General features: G+C 35.6%; 1 protein-coding gene across 1 annotated transcript; it reads left to right on the top strand.

Moving 5' to 3' along the window:
- The first annotated feature begins 466 nt into the window (after positions 1-466).
- Positions 467-11,258, top strand: Nop17l (PIH1 domain-containing protein Nop17-like). The gene is made up of 3 exons (XM_089699108.1): positions 467-2,646; positions 2,997-3,117; positions 3,910-11,258. The coding sequence occupies exons 1-3, from the start codon at positions 632-634 to the stop codon at positions 4,279-4,281; spliced, it is 2,508 nt and encodes an 835-aa protein (XP_089555234.1). The 5' UTR covers positions 467-631; the 3' UTR covers positions 4,282-11,258.
- The last annotated feature ends 1,287 nt before the right edge of the window (positions 11,259-12,545 follow it).

Below are 12,545 nucleotides of genomic sequence, written 5' to 3' on the forward strand. Positions count from 1 at the left end.
ACCCAAAATTCCATTGATGGGGTGCTACGTTTGCATTGGTATATTACATCTACGGATTACATCGATATAATTTTGCTAACCTAGATAAAATAAGCCTGTCTCTTGTTTCTGACACTATACTACTTGATATTATACCTTGTATTATACCCATATTATACCATATCAAATTCACACCTCATTTTGATAAAAAAAATGATATTATTAAAAGAAAAATCTCTTTGGGGACATAGTACACTAATTGGATTTTAAATTATTTCGTTTCATTATATGTATAAAATCACAAATACTTTAATGAGATTTTATTTGAACGTGTAGTATGAGTTATTCAAATAAGCCAATCAGAGCATTCAACGCGTTCAATTCTTGACTCTTGTTGTTCTAGTGCTTGTCACATTCACATGACGTTTAAATAACTGTGAGCTTATGTTGTCTGTGGTAACCAGATGAAATGTGTGGTCGATGTCTTTGAGTTTTGATCTGTATCAAAGAGTATACAATTACTACGTAACTGTATTCTGTGGTACATAATACATTCGAACTTGGGAGTAATACACAAAAGTCAGCTGAACTACAAATTGCGACGATAAGCGTGCTATTTCGTATTTATTTTTAAAACAGTAAAAACAACATAATGGCTACGGGTGTAAAACCTCGTGATGAAGACTCTAAACTAACTCGGGCTGATTTAGAAGTAATACAGGATGCTATGAAGAATAAGAAATTTCGAGATTTACTGGGTGAATATTGTGAAGAGATACGTGACCCGGCAAATCAAGCCGTGTATCAGAAAGAAATGACCCAACTTGAAAAGGAGCGTGGCTACGACGTTACTTTTATCAATCCAAAGGGCGGTTATGTTATTAAGACCAGTGTAGCGGGCGATAGGAAAGCATTTATTAATATCTGCAGTAATGAAAATGTAGAGAAGCCGTCATGCAAGGTTCACGAAGAAAATGGGCAAAAAGGTATGAGCTGGCAGATACCATACTCAATAATACCTCCTCGGGAAGACTACAATTCCAAAAAAGAAAGGTGTATCATATATGATGTGGTATTTCATCCCGACACCTTACGTATGGCTCAGGTAAATAAGCGTTTTCGTGACCTAGTAAATAAGACGGCTTTTGATGGACTCCAAAAAACATATGATATTCATTTAGATCAAAATAATATTCGGTTTCCCAAATCTTACTACAAAGGTATGTCTGTTCCTGCTGTTATAAGAAAAGAAGATCCTGATTTTAAACCACAAGATGAAGATGAAAATCCCAGTACTGACCCTGATATATTAGAAAAGCTGTATCCACAACATATTTACCATCAAAATAATAAACCCAGTGAAACTACTGATTTGAATACCAATCAAACTAAAAGAAAATCTAAGAAAATTGATTTTACACATACCACTAAAAATGGTTATACTGTCCCAAAATATACAATTAAACAACAAAAGGATGTTGATTTCCAAGATTATACATTTAGTAAAGACAGTAAACAATATTGTGCTATCCCTAGTCAAATTGTTGTGGAAATAAATCTCCCATTACTGTCATCTACTAAGGATTGCATTTTAGATGTTCAAGAAAAAAAATTAACTCTGTCTTCTGAGAAACCAGCAAAGTATAAACTTGACATTCAACTTCCCTATCCTGTGGATGATGAAAGGGGTAATGCTAAATTTGATAAAACAAAACATTTGTTGATTGTAACTCTGCCAGTAGTAAGAAGGACTTTGTATGTTGAAAATAAAGGAAGTACAAAAACAGATAGTGGTGTAGAGAGTGAAGAGCTTTCTGGATCACATAGTGAAGAAGAGACTAGAGATAATTTAATTGAAGAATTGCACTCAATTTCAAATGAAGCCACAGTTCCTTCAGAAGTACACAAAGATGAACCAAATGAAGAACAATTCCTTCTACCCTCTATTGGCTATACTCTACCTGCTTATACTTTCAATGTATTAGATGATATTGTTGCTTTCACTTTTCATGTTAAAAACACTGATCCGGAATCAGTGCAGGTAAAGAATGATTCAAACAATGTGCAAATAAAGTTTTCTTCTATAGGTTCAGGCTTTGTTCCTGTACATTATGCAGCAATGCTATCATTTTCTGATGATGTCAAATTCAATGATGCTATAGGTGAAGCTTGGGACAACAATGTAATCCTACAGCTAGAAGTGGCTGGAAAAGTTCCCACTGAATTTTCTATTGGTTTAAGCCAGGACTCCATGAAAAAAGAGTATTTAGATGTCTCTATGATAAAGACTACTGCAAAGATTGATGCCAGTGAGACTTTACCAAAAATTCCAGAAGAAAAGGTAGTTCCTGTTGTTGAGGTTACCAACTTGGGAACGGAAACCAATATTCTTGTATCAACTCCTATGACCCAAGAGTCTAATGATGAAGAGAGCAAAGATAGTGAAGATGTAAAAGAAACAGAGCTTACCTTGAGTGAGCAAAATAAAATTGAAAATGGTGCAAAAAGTATATTGGTTAAACACATCCCCATGAGAAGTTTTTCAGAGTCAAGCTATGGAGATGTTGCATCCTCCATGGATTATATAAGTTCTGATTGTATTCCAGAAGAATCAAGTTTAAAAAAGACTGTTAGGTTTAGTGACGTTATAGCAAGGCAATTTTATAGGTAAGTATTGTTATTTATTATTATTATTACATACCTACCATTAATAAGAGAATAAAATTTTTAATATTGTAAAAACAAACTAAATACAGTAGAACCTCGATAAGTTAAAGTCCAAGGGAAACACAAAATATTTTAAGTTATAGAGGTTTTAAGTTATCAAGGGTCTATCCATTTTGTCAGTTTGAGTTTGAGTTTGAGTTTGGGCTCTGATGGGAAGGGAACACATTATTTTTTTAAGTTACAGAGGTTTTTATGTTACCGAGGTTTAAGTTATCGAGGTTCAACTGTACAATATTTTGTTTTTATTTTAAAATTTACACCATCTATAACAGCCCTTAAAAATTTTACAGGTATAATTCATCTATAGAAGGTCAAAAAAGAAAAAATCAACGTAGGAAAAGTAAAAAGAGAAATTCAGAAAGACGTAAAAGTGAGAGCGAAGCAGAAGATGATTTGTCAAATTCTATGCAGGTGAGCTTTTTGAATTGTATTGAGAACCACCCATTAAAAATTTCTAATCAATTATTTTTATGAACATTTATTTTCGATTACCATGATTAAAAATTATGCATCACACAATTCAGAACATTCATTATCACATCCTGTACTAATTTTCATCATGAAATATGTCTTTTATGGTGATAATAAACGATATCAATAAGCTTTTAACACAGTGGAAATGTACACTTATGTTATTATTAGGAGGGTTTGTCAAATTTTCCATAGTAAACATTGACTCAGTCTAGGTTGTTAGCATGTTACCATTAATTACGTAATCTATATGCTAAGCATGTTTACAAAGTCATTGCCATGGTTGATATTTTAGTGGGTGATTGAAAAGTTGCCAAAATTATTGAGTGAGTTTAAGATTTGAAATTTTATAAGTCCAGAATTCATGGTTTCCTTGCATTTAATTAATCAGGTTTGTTAGGGAGATTTCATGACTCTAATGATTGATGCAATAAAAGTGTGTGTTAATTTAAAAAAATGTCATTTCAATTTCCGGGTGTGGCATGCGAATTTTCTAAAATTTTTTAATGCAATTTTCTTTTTTTGGTGTATTAATCCATAATGTTTAATAAATAAATTAGATATATGCGCAATACGATGGATTAATACACAAATCAATATTTTTAATCTAATAAAACAGTTTTTCTATTTTAATATACTATTATGTCCAAGTCCATCTGATATTGTATTAAGCCTTAAACAAATGTGGGTTTCTTTTGCATGTAATGAACTTTCAATTATAATTTATTGCAGTCTTCAAAACCTCGAATAAAATCAGCGCTGAAGCAACGCCGTGACAGCGGGCTGGCGGATACTTCTGATGCTGAACACGAAAACAAAAATAACATGTCTGATTTCGACACCATTTACAATTCTGCAAATGACACAGATGAAAATGGAAACGAAAATAATCCCAGTACCGAAAATCAAGACATTGATATGGCCAACGGAAATTCCCACCGTAAAAGTAAATCTTTGGAAACACCTAGAAAGGGAAAACACGAACCCATGACTTGCGAAAATATCAAGCATAACTCTAACATGTATAATCCGGACAAGTTAAACAAGGGTCAATATTCGGAAATAAAGTTTAAAAATGATCTCATATTCGATTTAGATATGTAATATTTGCCATATAATATGTAGCATCTACAAAAAGGTAACATTGTTTTGTAGTGTTTAGTTTTCCTTTAATATACCAGTGGTGATTTCTTGTTTTAATTTGAAAATATTTTATCACGGCGCACAATTTGTTTATTATTTTAACAATAACAAATGTGTGTTTTTAAATATTTTACCTTCTAAGAAGTTGAATTGTGCGCTTTCCTTATAGATTTTTCCATGAAATTATGTTCCTTTTCGTCACTAGTGATGTCTTGTTAATATTATTGTAGAAGTTTATGACAATGGTTTATATGCAGTTTATTAATCAGTCGGATATTACTATACCATTTTGAAATCATGAAATTGATCAGTTTTGGCTGTAAATCAATAATAATACCTTTAAAATGTGACTTGTGGGGAAATAATGTTGGTTTTACAAGTGTCAATTATTTTATATGTGTTCTTAGTTATTGTGTTCTTTTTGTAACCAGTTAAAATATTTTCATTGGTATGAGAATTATCAAACTTATGATTGAAATTCAGGTCGGTTAACGATGTAAAAGCCAATAATTATGCGTATTTAATGTTTGGTGCCTAAGTTTTTATAGTGGAGTTTACTTTCTCAGTGATTTACAAGAAATAAATAAAATAAAAGTTAAAGTCGAAGACGCAAAAAAATTGACCTAATAATAATATTTAGTAAATAAGATCTTAGATCATAGAATAATGTGTATTGTTAACAAAATTGTTTCAATAAAAAAATTATTATTAAAAAAACAAAATACCCGACTGCACACTAAAAAAAGAGTAAAACAAGCCCCACAATAATATTGATCAATCAAATGCTAAAAACTAATTATGTAATACCGTTTAAACAATACCTATATTAAAATACACTACAATATGTGTTCGTAATCGATAGTTAAATAAACAGAAACTTATTTTGAATACAAATTTACTGAATATAATTTATAAATGTTGATGGAAAGCATCGCAGGCGGGGACCACCTTGACCGCCACCAACGAAAATTCTGCTAAATGGTGCACAACCGAAATGACTATAAATAAGCCTCTGTTGGTCCCCGCCTGCGATGCTTTCCATCAACATTTATAAATTATATTCAGTAAATTTGTATTCAAAATAAGTTTCTGTTTATTTAACTATCGATTACGAACACATATTGTAGTGTATTTTAATATAGGTATTGTTTAAACGGTATTACATAATTAGTTTTTAGCATTTGATTGATCAATATTATTGTGGGGCTTGTTTTACTCTTTTTTTAGTGTGCAGTCGGGTATTTTGTTTTTTTAATAATAATTTTTTTATTTGAAACAGTTGTCGTTGACTCATGTTCAATGAAGCTACAAATGTTTCAAACTGATTGTCTGGCATGCCTATGTCAGTTGGTTCATCTTCGACTTCTTCGATCATAATATTATGACCGCCGTCGTCGAGTATGTGTTCAATAGGCTGAACGTCATTGTTGTCATTTGCGTCATCGTTTTGTTCCTCAACGGTTCCTGCTGCCAAGTTTTCTGCCACAATGCGGCTTATAGCTTGTTGGATCTCAGTTTCCCACCGCATCATAGTTTCGGCGTCAAAACCTTCTTGCAGCGGACGTAGTCGATGCCTTTTGGCCCAGAAAGCTTCTTTTGCAGTATTAAAACCATCCAACAACTCTTCCTCTGCTCGGAACGGAATATGAGTCAGGACCAATGAGTAGTAATATGCTTCTGGGTCTGAAGACAGCGTATAATAACGCGTTCGGAGTATAGCTGGACGTGTCCGCTTTTTCATCCTACCTACGTTGTCTAATAAGGTAATGTATCGACGACTAGACACGTCCTCATCCTCAGCATCATAGGCATCAGCATCTTGTTCATCCTCCTCTGTATCGTTTCTAGTAGAGACAACCTCGTACCAAATCGCAAACTCACCTAAACTAAGTTGCTCCAGAGAAAGAGGTCTGTGAACGTACCTATCAAATACATTTTTGTACGGTTCGGAACTTTCTGTGTCAATCCTAAGCATTCGGTATCTTTGTTCAGGCGCGCAAGTGTTTACGAAAACACATTTACGTGAACTATCTCTTAATTTTAAATGACACAATCGAAACGCACATTCGTTGGCAGAGACTTCTCTGTGAGACAAGATTGCGTTTTGGATAGCAAAAACCAGCCGTCTTAAGTTGCTTCCACCGCGGTCTCTTACAGCACTTATAGCTTGCCTTATTGATCTAGAGACCTCTGCAGGTTCAGCTTTTGAGATATACTTTGAGATGTAGTACGCCACACCTAAAGCTGACCCGCAAGGCTGTAGATCAATATTGGCGCGCCACAGTTTTAATAATCTCGAATTGTAGCAGTTTATCATGGTTTCCGAATCTGTTCTTTTTAATATATAAAATCTTCCACCATTTCTCATTGCTTGCTCGTCGTCTAAGATTGTAGTGTTTTCAGACACTGGTCTCGGGAAAGCGAATCTACAAACGTTTCGGTTATTTTTGAAGCATGTTTGAGTGTGTCGATGTGTTTGTAACTGAACGACTAAATCATGCATCTCTGAGTCGTCCTCAGCGTCGGGAACCTCACACGTGACAACACGCTCCAGCAACTGAATACCTTCAGGGGTGTCAAAAGCCGGCATATTAGCACACCATAAAACCATGTGAACGTGAGGGCTACCTCGTAGCTGAAATTCTATGCGCCACCAAAAATCAATAATTTTCTTTCCTAAAATCGGATCCTCTTCTCTTCTCAGCCTAGTAAACAAAGTGTTTAGGCGCAACATAAATTGTCTTGATAACGTGACTGGGTAAGACTCGACAAGGTGCTGCTTTTCAAGGAAGGTCAAATCTTCAAAAGAAAAATTTGGGCGGCCATCGGCAACTAAAAGGGCTTTTAGCATGTCGGGCCAATTTAAATCGTTACAAGAGAGAGTAAGATACCAATGAGGAGGACCTAAATTTTTCACCATGGCAAGAAGATCCGTATACGCTTTGTGCCAGTACGCGGACGTGCCACGTATGTTGCGCATTACCAGGTGCACATTTTGTACAACATCTGTGGGCTCAGCTCCATCCTGACGCAACCGGCCACAGACTGAAACATTTTGTTGAGCCTTGCAAAGTTCTACTAACGAGAGGGCGTAAAATATGTACTCGTTAAATTGGAACCGTTTGTCATTGCTCATCACTCGAGTTTGGTAGTAATCGAGCGGTGTTATTGGAACGGGTCTTTGTTCCCTAAGCCCATTTCGACCATCTGGGAATAACCTTATCCACGCTAGCTCTTCTGCTCTTTGCTCTCTCAAGACGCTGACCGGGGGCACAGTTTTCCGTTTGAGTTCGTAGATAGGTATTGGTCTCTCTTCTACGGTATTAGCGTTCGAAACAACTTCGTTTAGATCTGGAATATTAGTATCAATCGGCATAAGAGCTGTAGTAACAAACGCGTGTTCTTCGTGAACAGGATCACTGCTATTCAGATTGCCGTCGCTAACTATCTGAGTGTCGTGTTGTTCATTCAGTACTGGCGATTCATTTGGGATGACCAAGGGTGTTGCATTTATAGCTGTGATACTATACTGCATATCTCGATGGCCTCTTACCTGTAGTGCAACAGCAAGATGTTGACATAAATCGCCTTGATTTGCAAACTTCATCAACATGGAGGCTCCTCTGTTAGGTGCAACATAACCTTTGGGTCCCCGAGAATGTGAGTCGAATAAGTAATATTCTGGGATCTCGACATCGGGAGACTGATTGCGTTCGACGATTACTTTCATTACCGCCAATGCAATATTTGTTTGACATGTAATAATTCCTTTATCGTGTGTTGTAAAAAAATATTCAATCCCCGAAGACAAATTAGGGAAGTATCCTTCAAGAACGTCAGATGGCGCACTCGAGTTAACAACTCCAACGACAACATCGGGCTGTATATTTAATTCGAATTCTGTAGCGGCCACAGAAACTGCGGGTAATAGCTCTTCAGTATTTAAAAATTGCGGTCTGTTTGCAAGTCGTGACATGCACCTGTTGAAATATGTATTACCAGCTAATAAAATTCGATCCAAGTCAGATGGGGCCCATTCATTTAATGGTTTGGAACTGGAGTAGGCGATAGCCGTGGCGGCATTAGCCGTGCACTGGCGGCCACGGGATTCCTCTTCAAACCGATCACTGCCTTGGTGAAAAGACCCACGCAAGATGTGACGGTCATGTCCCAAAGCCTTGAAGTGATTTTTTGGCTCATTTCTAATGTGATCTGCATTTTCTAATGTGATAACTGCCTCCAGAATACTTGACCGTATCTCTTCATTGGTAATGTTAGTATTAATTTGCACATTAGAGTACAAATGATTGTTTCGCAATAGCCACTCTAATGCTTTCTTAATTTTTTCGATGTCTACCGAGTATCGTCGATTGTTTGTCACGTTATCTAAATTTTCAGTGACCACACTTATTCCCGCATTTGCTATATTCAATGGAAGCTGTTCAGGTATCTCTTCAACTTGCTGTGCAAAGAGGATGGCTTGCCCCTTAAATCCCTGTTGTCCGTAACGACCACCCAGACGCACCACTTTTATAAACGGTTTTATCCGAGAAATGAGCCGCAGCTCCATCTCTGATAGACATTCAATTTCAGGCGGAATAGGTGCAACAGTCATGTTGTTCCAAAATGCATTTGACGGGCACTGATTCCTTGACAATTTGTTGGCGCATCTATTGCAACAATCTATGCGGTCTGAAACATTTTGTGGTAGAACAGTAATATTAGCAGTTAAGATACTGCGTGACTGTTTCTTGTATAGAAGCTTATGACATACGTAGCACACCACATCCGCCACTTGAGAAATCGCTTCATTGAATGTGGCATCACTATTTGTAAACAACTGCCGTCGAACACGAGACTGTGACCTCATAGCCGAAAGTCTTTCTAAACGCGAGCCAGGTGATTCGTTGTTACGAGACTGCACAGCATACTCTCGCATCTGCTCGAGTCGAGAAGCGCGGGATGATGGAGACTCATGCTCACGAATTAATTCGGCATGCTCCCGCATCTGATCGAGTCGGGCAGCGCGAGTTGGTGGAGACTCGTGTTCGCGAACATTTCCCGCATGCTCCCGCATCTGCTCGAGTCGAGCAGCGCGAGATGATGGAGACTCATGTTCACGAACGTTTGTGGCATATTCCCGCATCTGCTGGAGTCGTGTCATACGAGACGACGGGGACTCAGCAGCTCTCTTTTCAGATTTGCTAGCTGCAAGCCTACGCCGCTTTTGTTCCCTATCAACGCTAGACTCACGTGCTTGTAAAGTACGTCTACGGGTACTTTTGTTATTTATAAGCTCTTGACGTGAAGTAGGTGAAAGTTGGCTGTACCATTGGGACATTCTTACTCTTGCTTCTAAAAGCCTTTTTTCGCGTGCCTCAGGAGATTCGGCTTTTAATTTTTTAGCCCGAGCCTGAGCCCTTTTTGTTTTGCGAGATAATCCCATATTGTATGTTTTTATTTCTTAAAATGATCTGATACCTATTGCCGAAAAAATCAGTACTAATGGAGAAGTACTTAATAATAATAAAAAAAAACAGTTGAACTATAACTAAAAAAAAAATACAAAAAGAATAAGTGAGGATTGTTTAAAAGTATGTTACTTAAACTAACCAAAAATATCTACCTACCTAGTTATTTTATTAATAATTATTATTATATTATTAATTAATATGAAGAATTTAAGAAAGAACCAAAAAAAAGAACGGAAGAACGAGTTAATTAATTAGAAAGAACGAATAAATTTAAAGAGAGAAACACGAAAGAAAAAAAAAAGAACGAGTTATTTATACTTTATAAGTTTCGCGTCAGACGACGAAGTATCGAAAAAATCGCTATTTAGAGACGACCGTCAACGACGTGTGCCCTCATGCGTGTGCCCGCAATCGGGCTGTATACTCGAGCATATCCCCCTCCGCACCGCGCCGCGCGCCGCATGCCAGGCCACGCCCTATCTTTTTGCTTGCTAACGCATGAGTTGCTTTGCGTTGACGCAGAATTAACATGTTCCCGTGGGAATTTTGAGAAAAAACGTATCCTATATTAATTACTCCCGTGATTGAAATGAATCTAATGATACCGCATACATATTTTTTTAAAGGGAAATTTAGAAAAAATATTATTATGTCTTTATCCCGTGGGACTTTTAGGATAAAATGTATCCTATGACACTCCCGTAATCAAGACAAATCTAACGATACCTCATACATCAAAACCCATCAAGCCGTTTAGGCTACAGGTGGTCACAAAGGAAAAGACATACATACATACTTACATACACTCGAAAAACATTACCCTCCTTCTTTGGCAGTCGGGTAAAAATAAGTAAGTCAATGGTTTTAGGTAACATAAGTGACTAAATTTAGGAAAATTTCTGCTCCAGTAACAGTGATAGAATTATTCTTGTTGCATATACTTATATTTGTTTACAGTTTTTATAATAATGGTATGCTCATTTTAGACAATATTAGGTACAGACTTAAATGGGAATACAAATAGTACAAATTAGTTATACAGGCACTAATTAATGATACTTAGATAAAAAGGTCGGTTATAAAATCACAATAATGCACATTTTTATACGGTAACCAAAATTGATATTCTTTTCAAGTTTTTAATCGTAAGAGTGGTTAGACATGGTACAAATTAAAATATTGGTGTATTCTTCAATCTCAAATGCGTGTTTGGAACTGTTGTCATATAACTTGCATTTAATTTACCTTTAGTTGAGGATTTGTGTGAAAATGAGTATTAAGCCTGCTACTACATTATCATCTATGGTTATCTTATTTTTTATCTTGGTATTGTTTACAATATTGTCACTTCCAAGCATCTATGCATTTGTGATAGTGTAATGGCGGCCTTATGAAAGTTACGTAACGATTGCTATTCGTAACTTAATATTGTGATGTTTCTAATAATAAATACAATTATGAAAATATGCATTTGTATTTTTCTTCATACTCAATAATAGAGAATTATAGCTAATTTATTATAGCAGATCGACCTTCTCCGGTCTCCCCCATTATCATTTTTTATTAATCAAATAATAATTAATACGCTTAAGATAGCTTGTCCATGAAAAAGTGTTCATGGCTATAAATTAATTTTGAAAATTTCCTTTTCACCAAAAATCTGTTGAGAAATTGTTTAAAGGTGAGGAATACAATTTTTATTTAATTAAAAATAGTCAAGATTATAAATCAAAAATATTACATGAAAAATAGGTCTTATCTGCTTATCAAATAGGTGAAGGTCGATCTCCAATGCGCTTTCAGATTGAAATATACATTATCGATACGTATACACAGAATATATCTATACTTCTACACTAATAATATACAGCTGAAAAGTTTGTACTGTGTTTGTTTGTTTGGAAGCACAAATCACAGGAACTACCTTAGTACTACCGGTCCGATTTGAAAAGTCTTAATAATAGTGTGTGATGGATGCGCATTTGGCATGTGATGCCTCAGTGCTATAGGCTATAGGTATAAAATCTACCACGAAGCCTGGCGGAGCGAAGGCGGGCGGAGCTGGAGCGTCAGTACCTAACAAGCATAATTCGTTTTTTGTACAGTTTTGAGTAGGTAGGTACTTATGCAAATACAATCTAGATGTGATCTTGCGGCTTGCCTTCTTGGTGAGCTTGGATTATGATTATGTCTTTATGTTTAACAATTCTTCAAATTATTCATTCTATGTTGTTCCGGTGATAATGCGGTATCGGCTATCAAAATCAGATTATTAAAGCAAAATAATTAATTACCATTGGCCATATTATAATAACGTAACTTTAATTATTGGTATTGAGTAATAATAGCAGATGGCAGCACTTAGCAGCATTCATTAAATACGACTCTTGAATTTATATAAGTAAGTTGTAAGTAACAAAAAATAGATGGCGCTGCTTGAAATTAATTATTCATTTAAACAATTGTGATTTTGTATAAAAATAAAATGTTATGAAGGCCATAATTATCTTGAATTACTTATTTACATCAATTTTAATAGTATTAATAAACTAGGTACGTAAATATAAAAAAAAAAACATCAAAATCGTTGGCGCTGTTTCCGAGAAACCAAATTAAGAATATGATAAACACATTACAAACTGCTCACTTCATGGGATAAAATTTTAAATATAAATGGCACACACACTGCCTTTCTACAACGGAATTAGGACACCAATATACCTACCTAATATTTTGAGACAAATAAGATGC

The sequence above is a fragment of the Colias philodice genome, chromosome 9, assembly GCF_061535455.1.
Source record: "Colias philodice isolate Cphi_HAF_F1 chromosome 9, ilColPhil1 Martin Lab GWU primary, whole genome shotgun sequence".
NCBI classification, from domain to species: domain Eukaryota; kingdom Metazoa; phylum Arthropoda; class Insecta; order Lepidoptera; family Pieridae; genus Colias; species Colias philodice.

Bases quoted from the DNA above. Each gene is read 5' to 3' on its own strand.
- Nop17l (XM_089699108.1), top strand. From the start codon at position 632: ATGGCTACGGGTGTAAAACCTCGTGATGAAGACTCTAAACTAACTCGG. The intron at 2,647-2,996 runs GTAAGTATTGTT...AAAATTTTACAG, and splicing joins ATAGCAAGGCAATTTTATAG to GTATAATTCATCTATAGAAG. The intron at 3,118-3,909 runs GTGAGCTTTTTG...AATTTATTGCAG, and splicing joins ATTTGTCAAATTCTATGCAG to TCTTCAAAACCTCGAATAAA.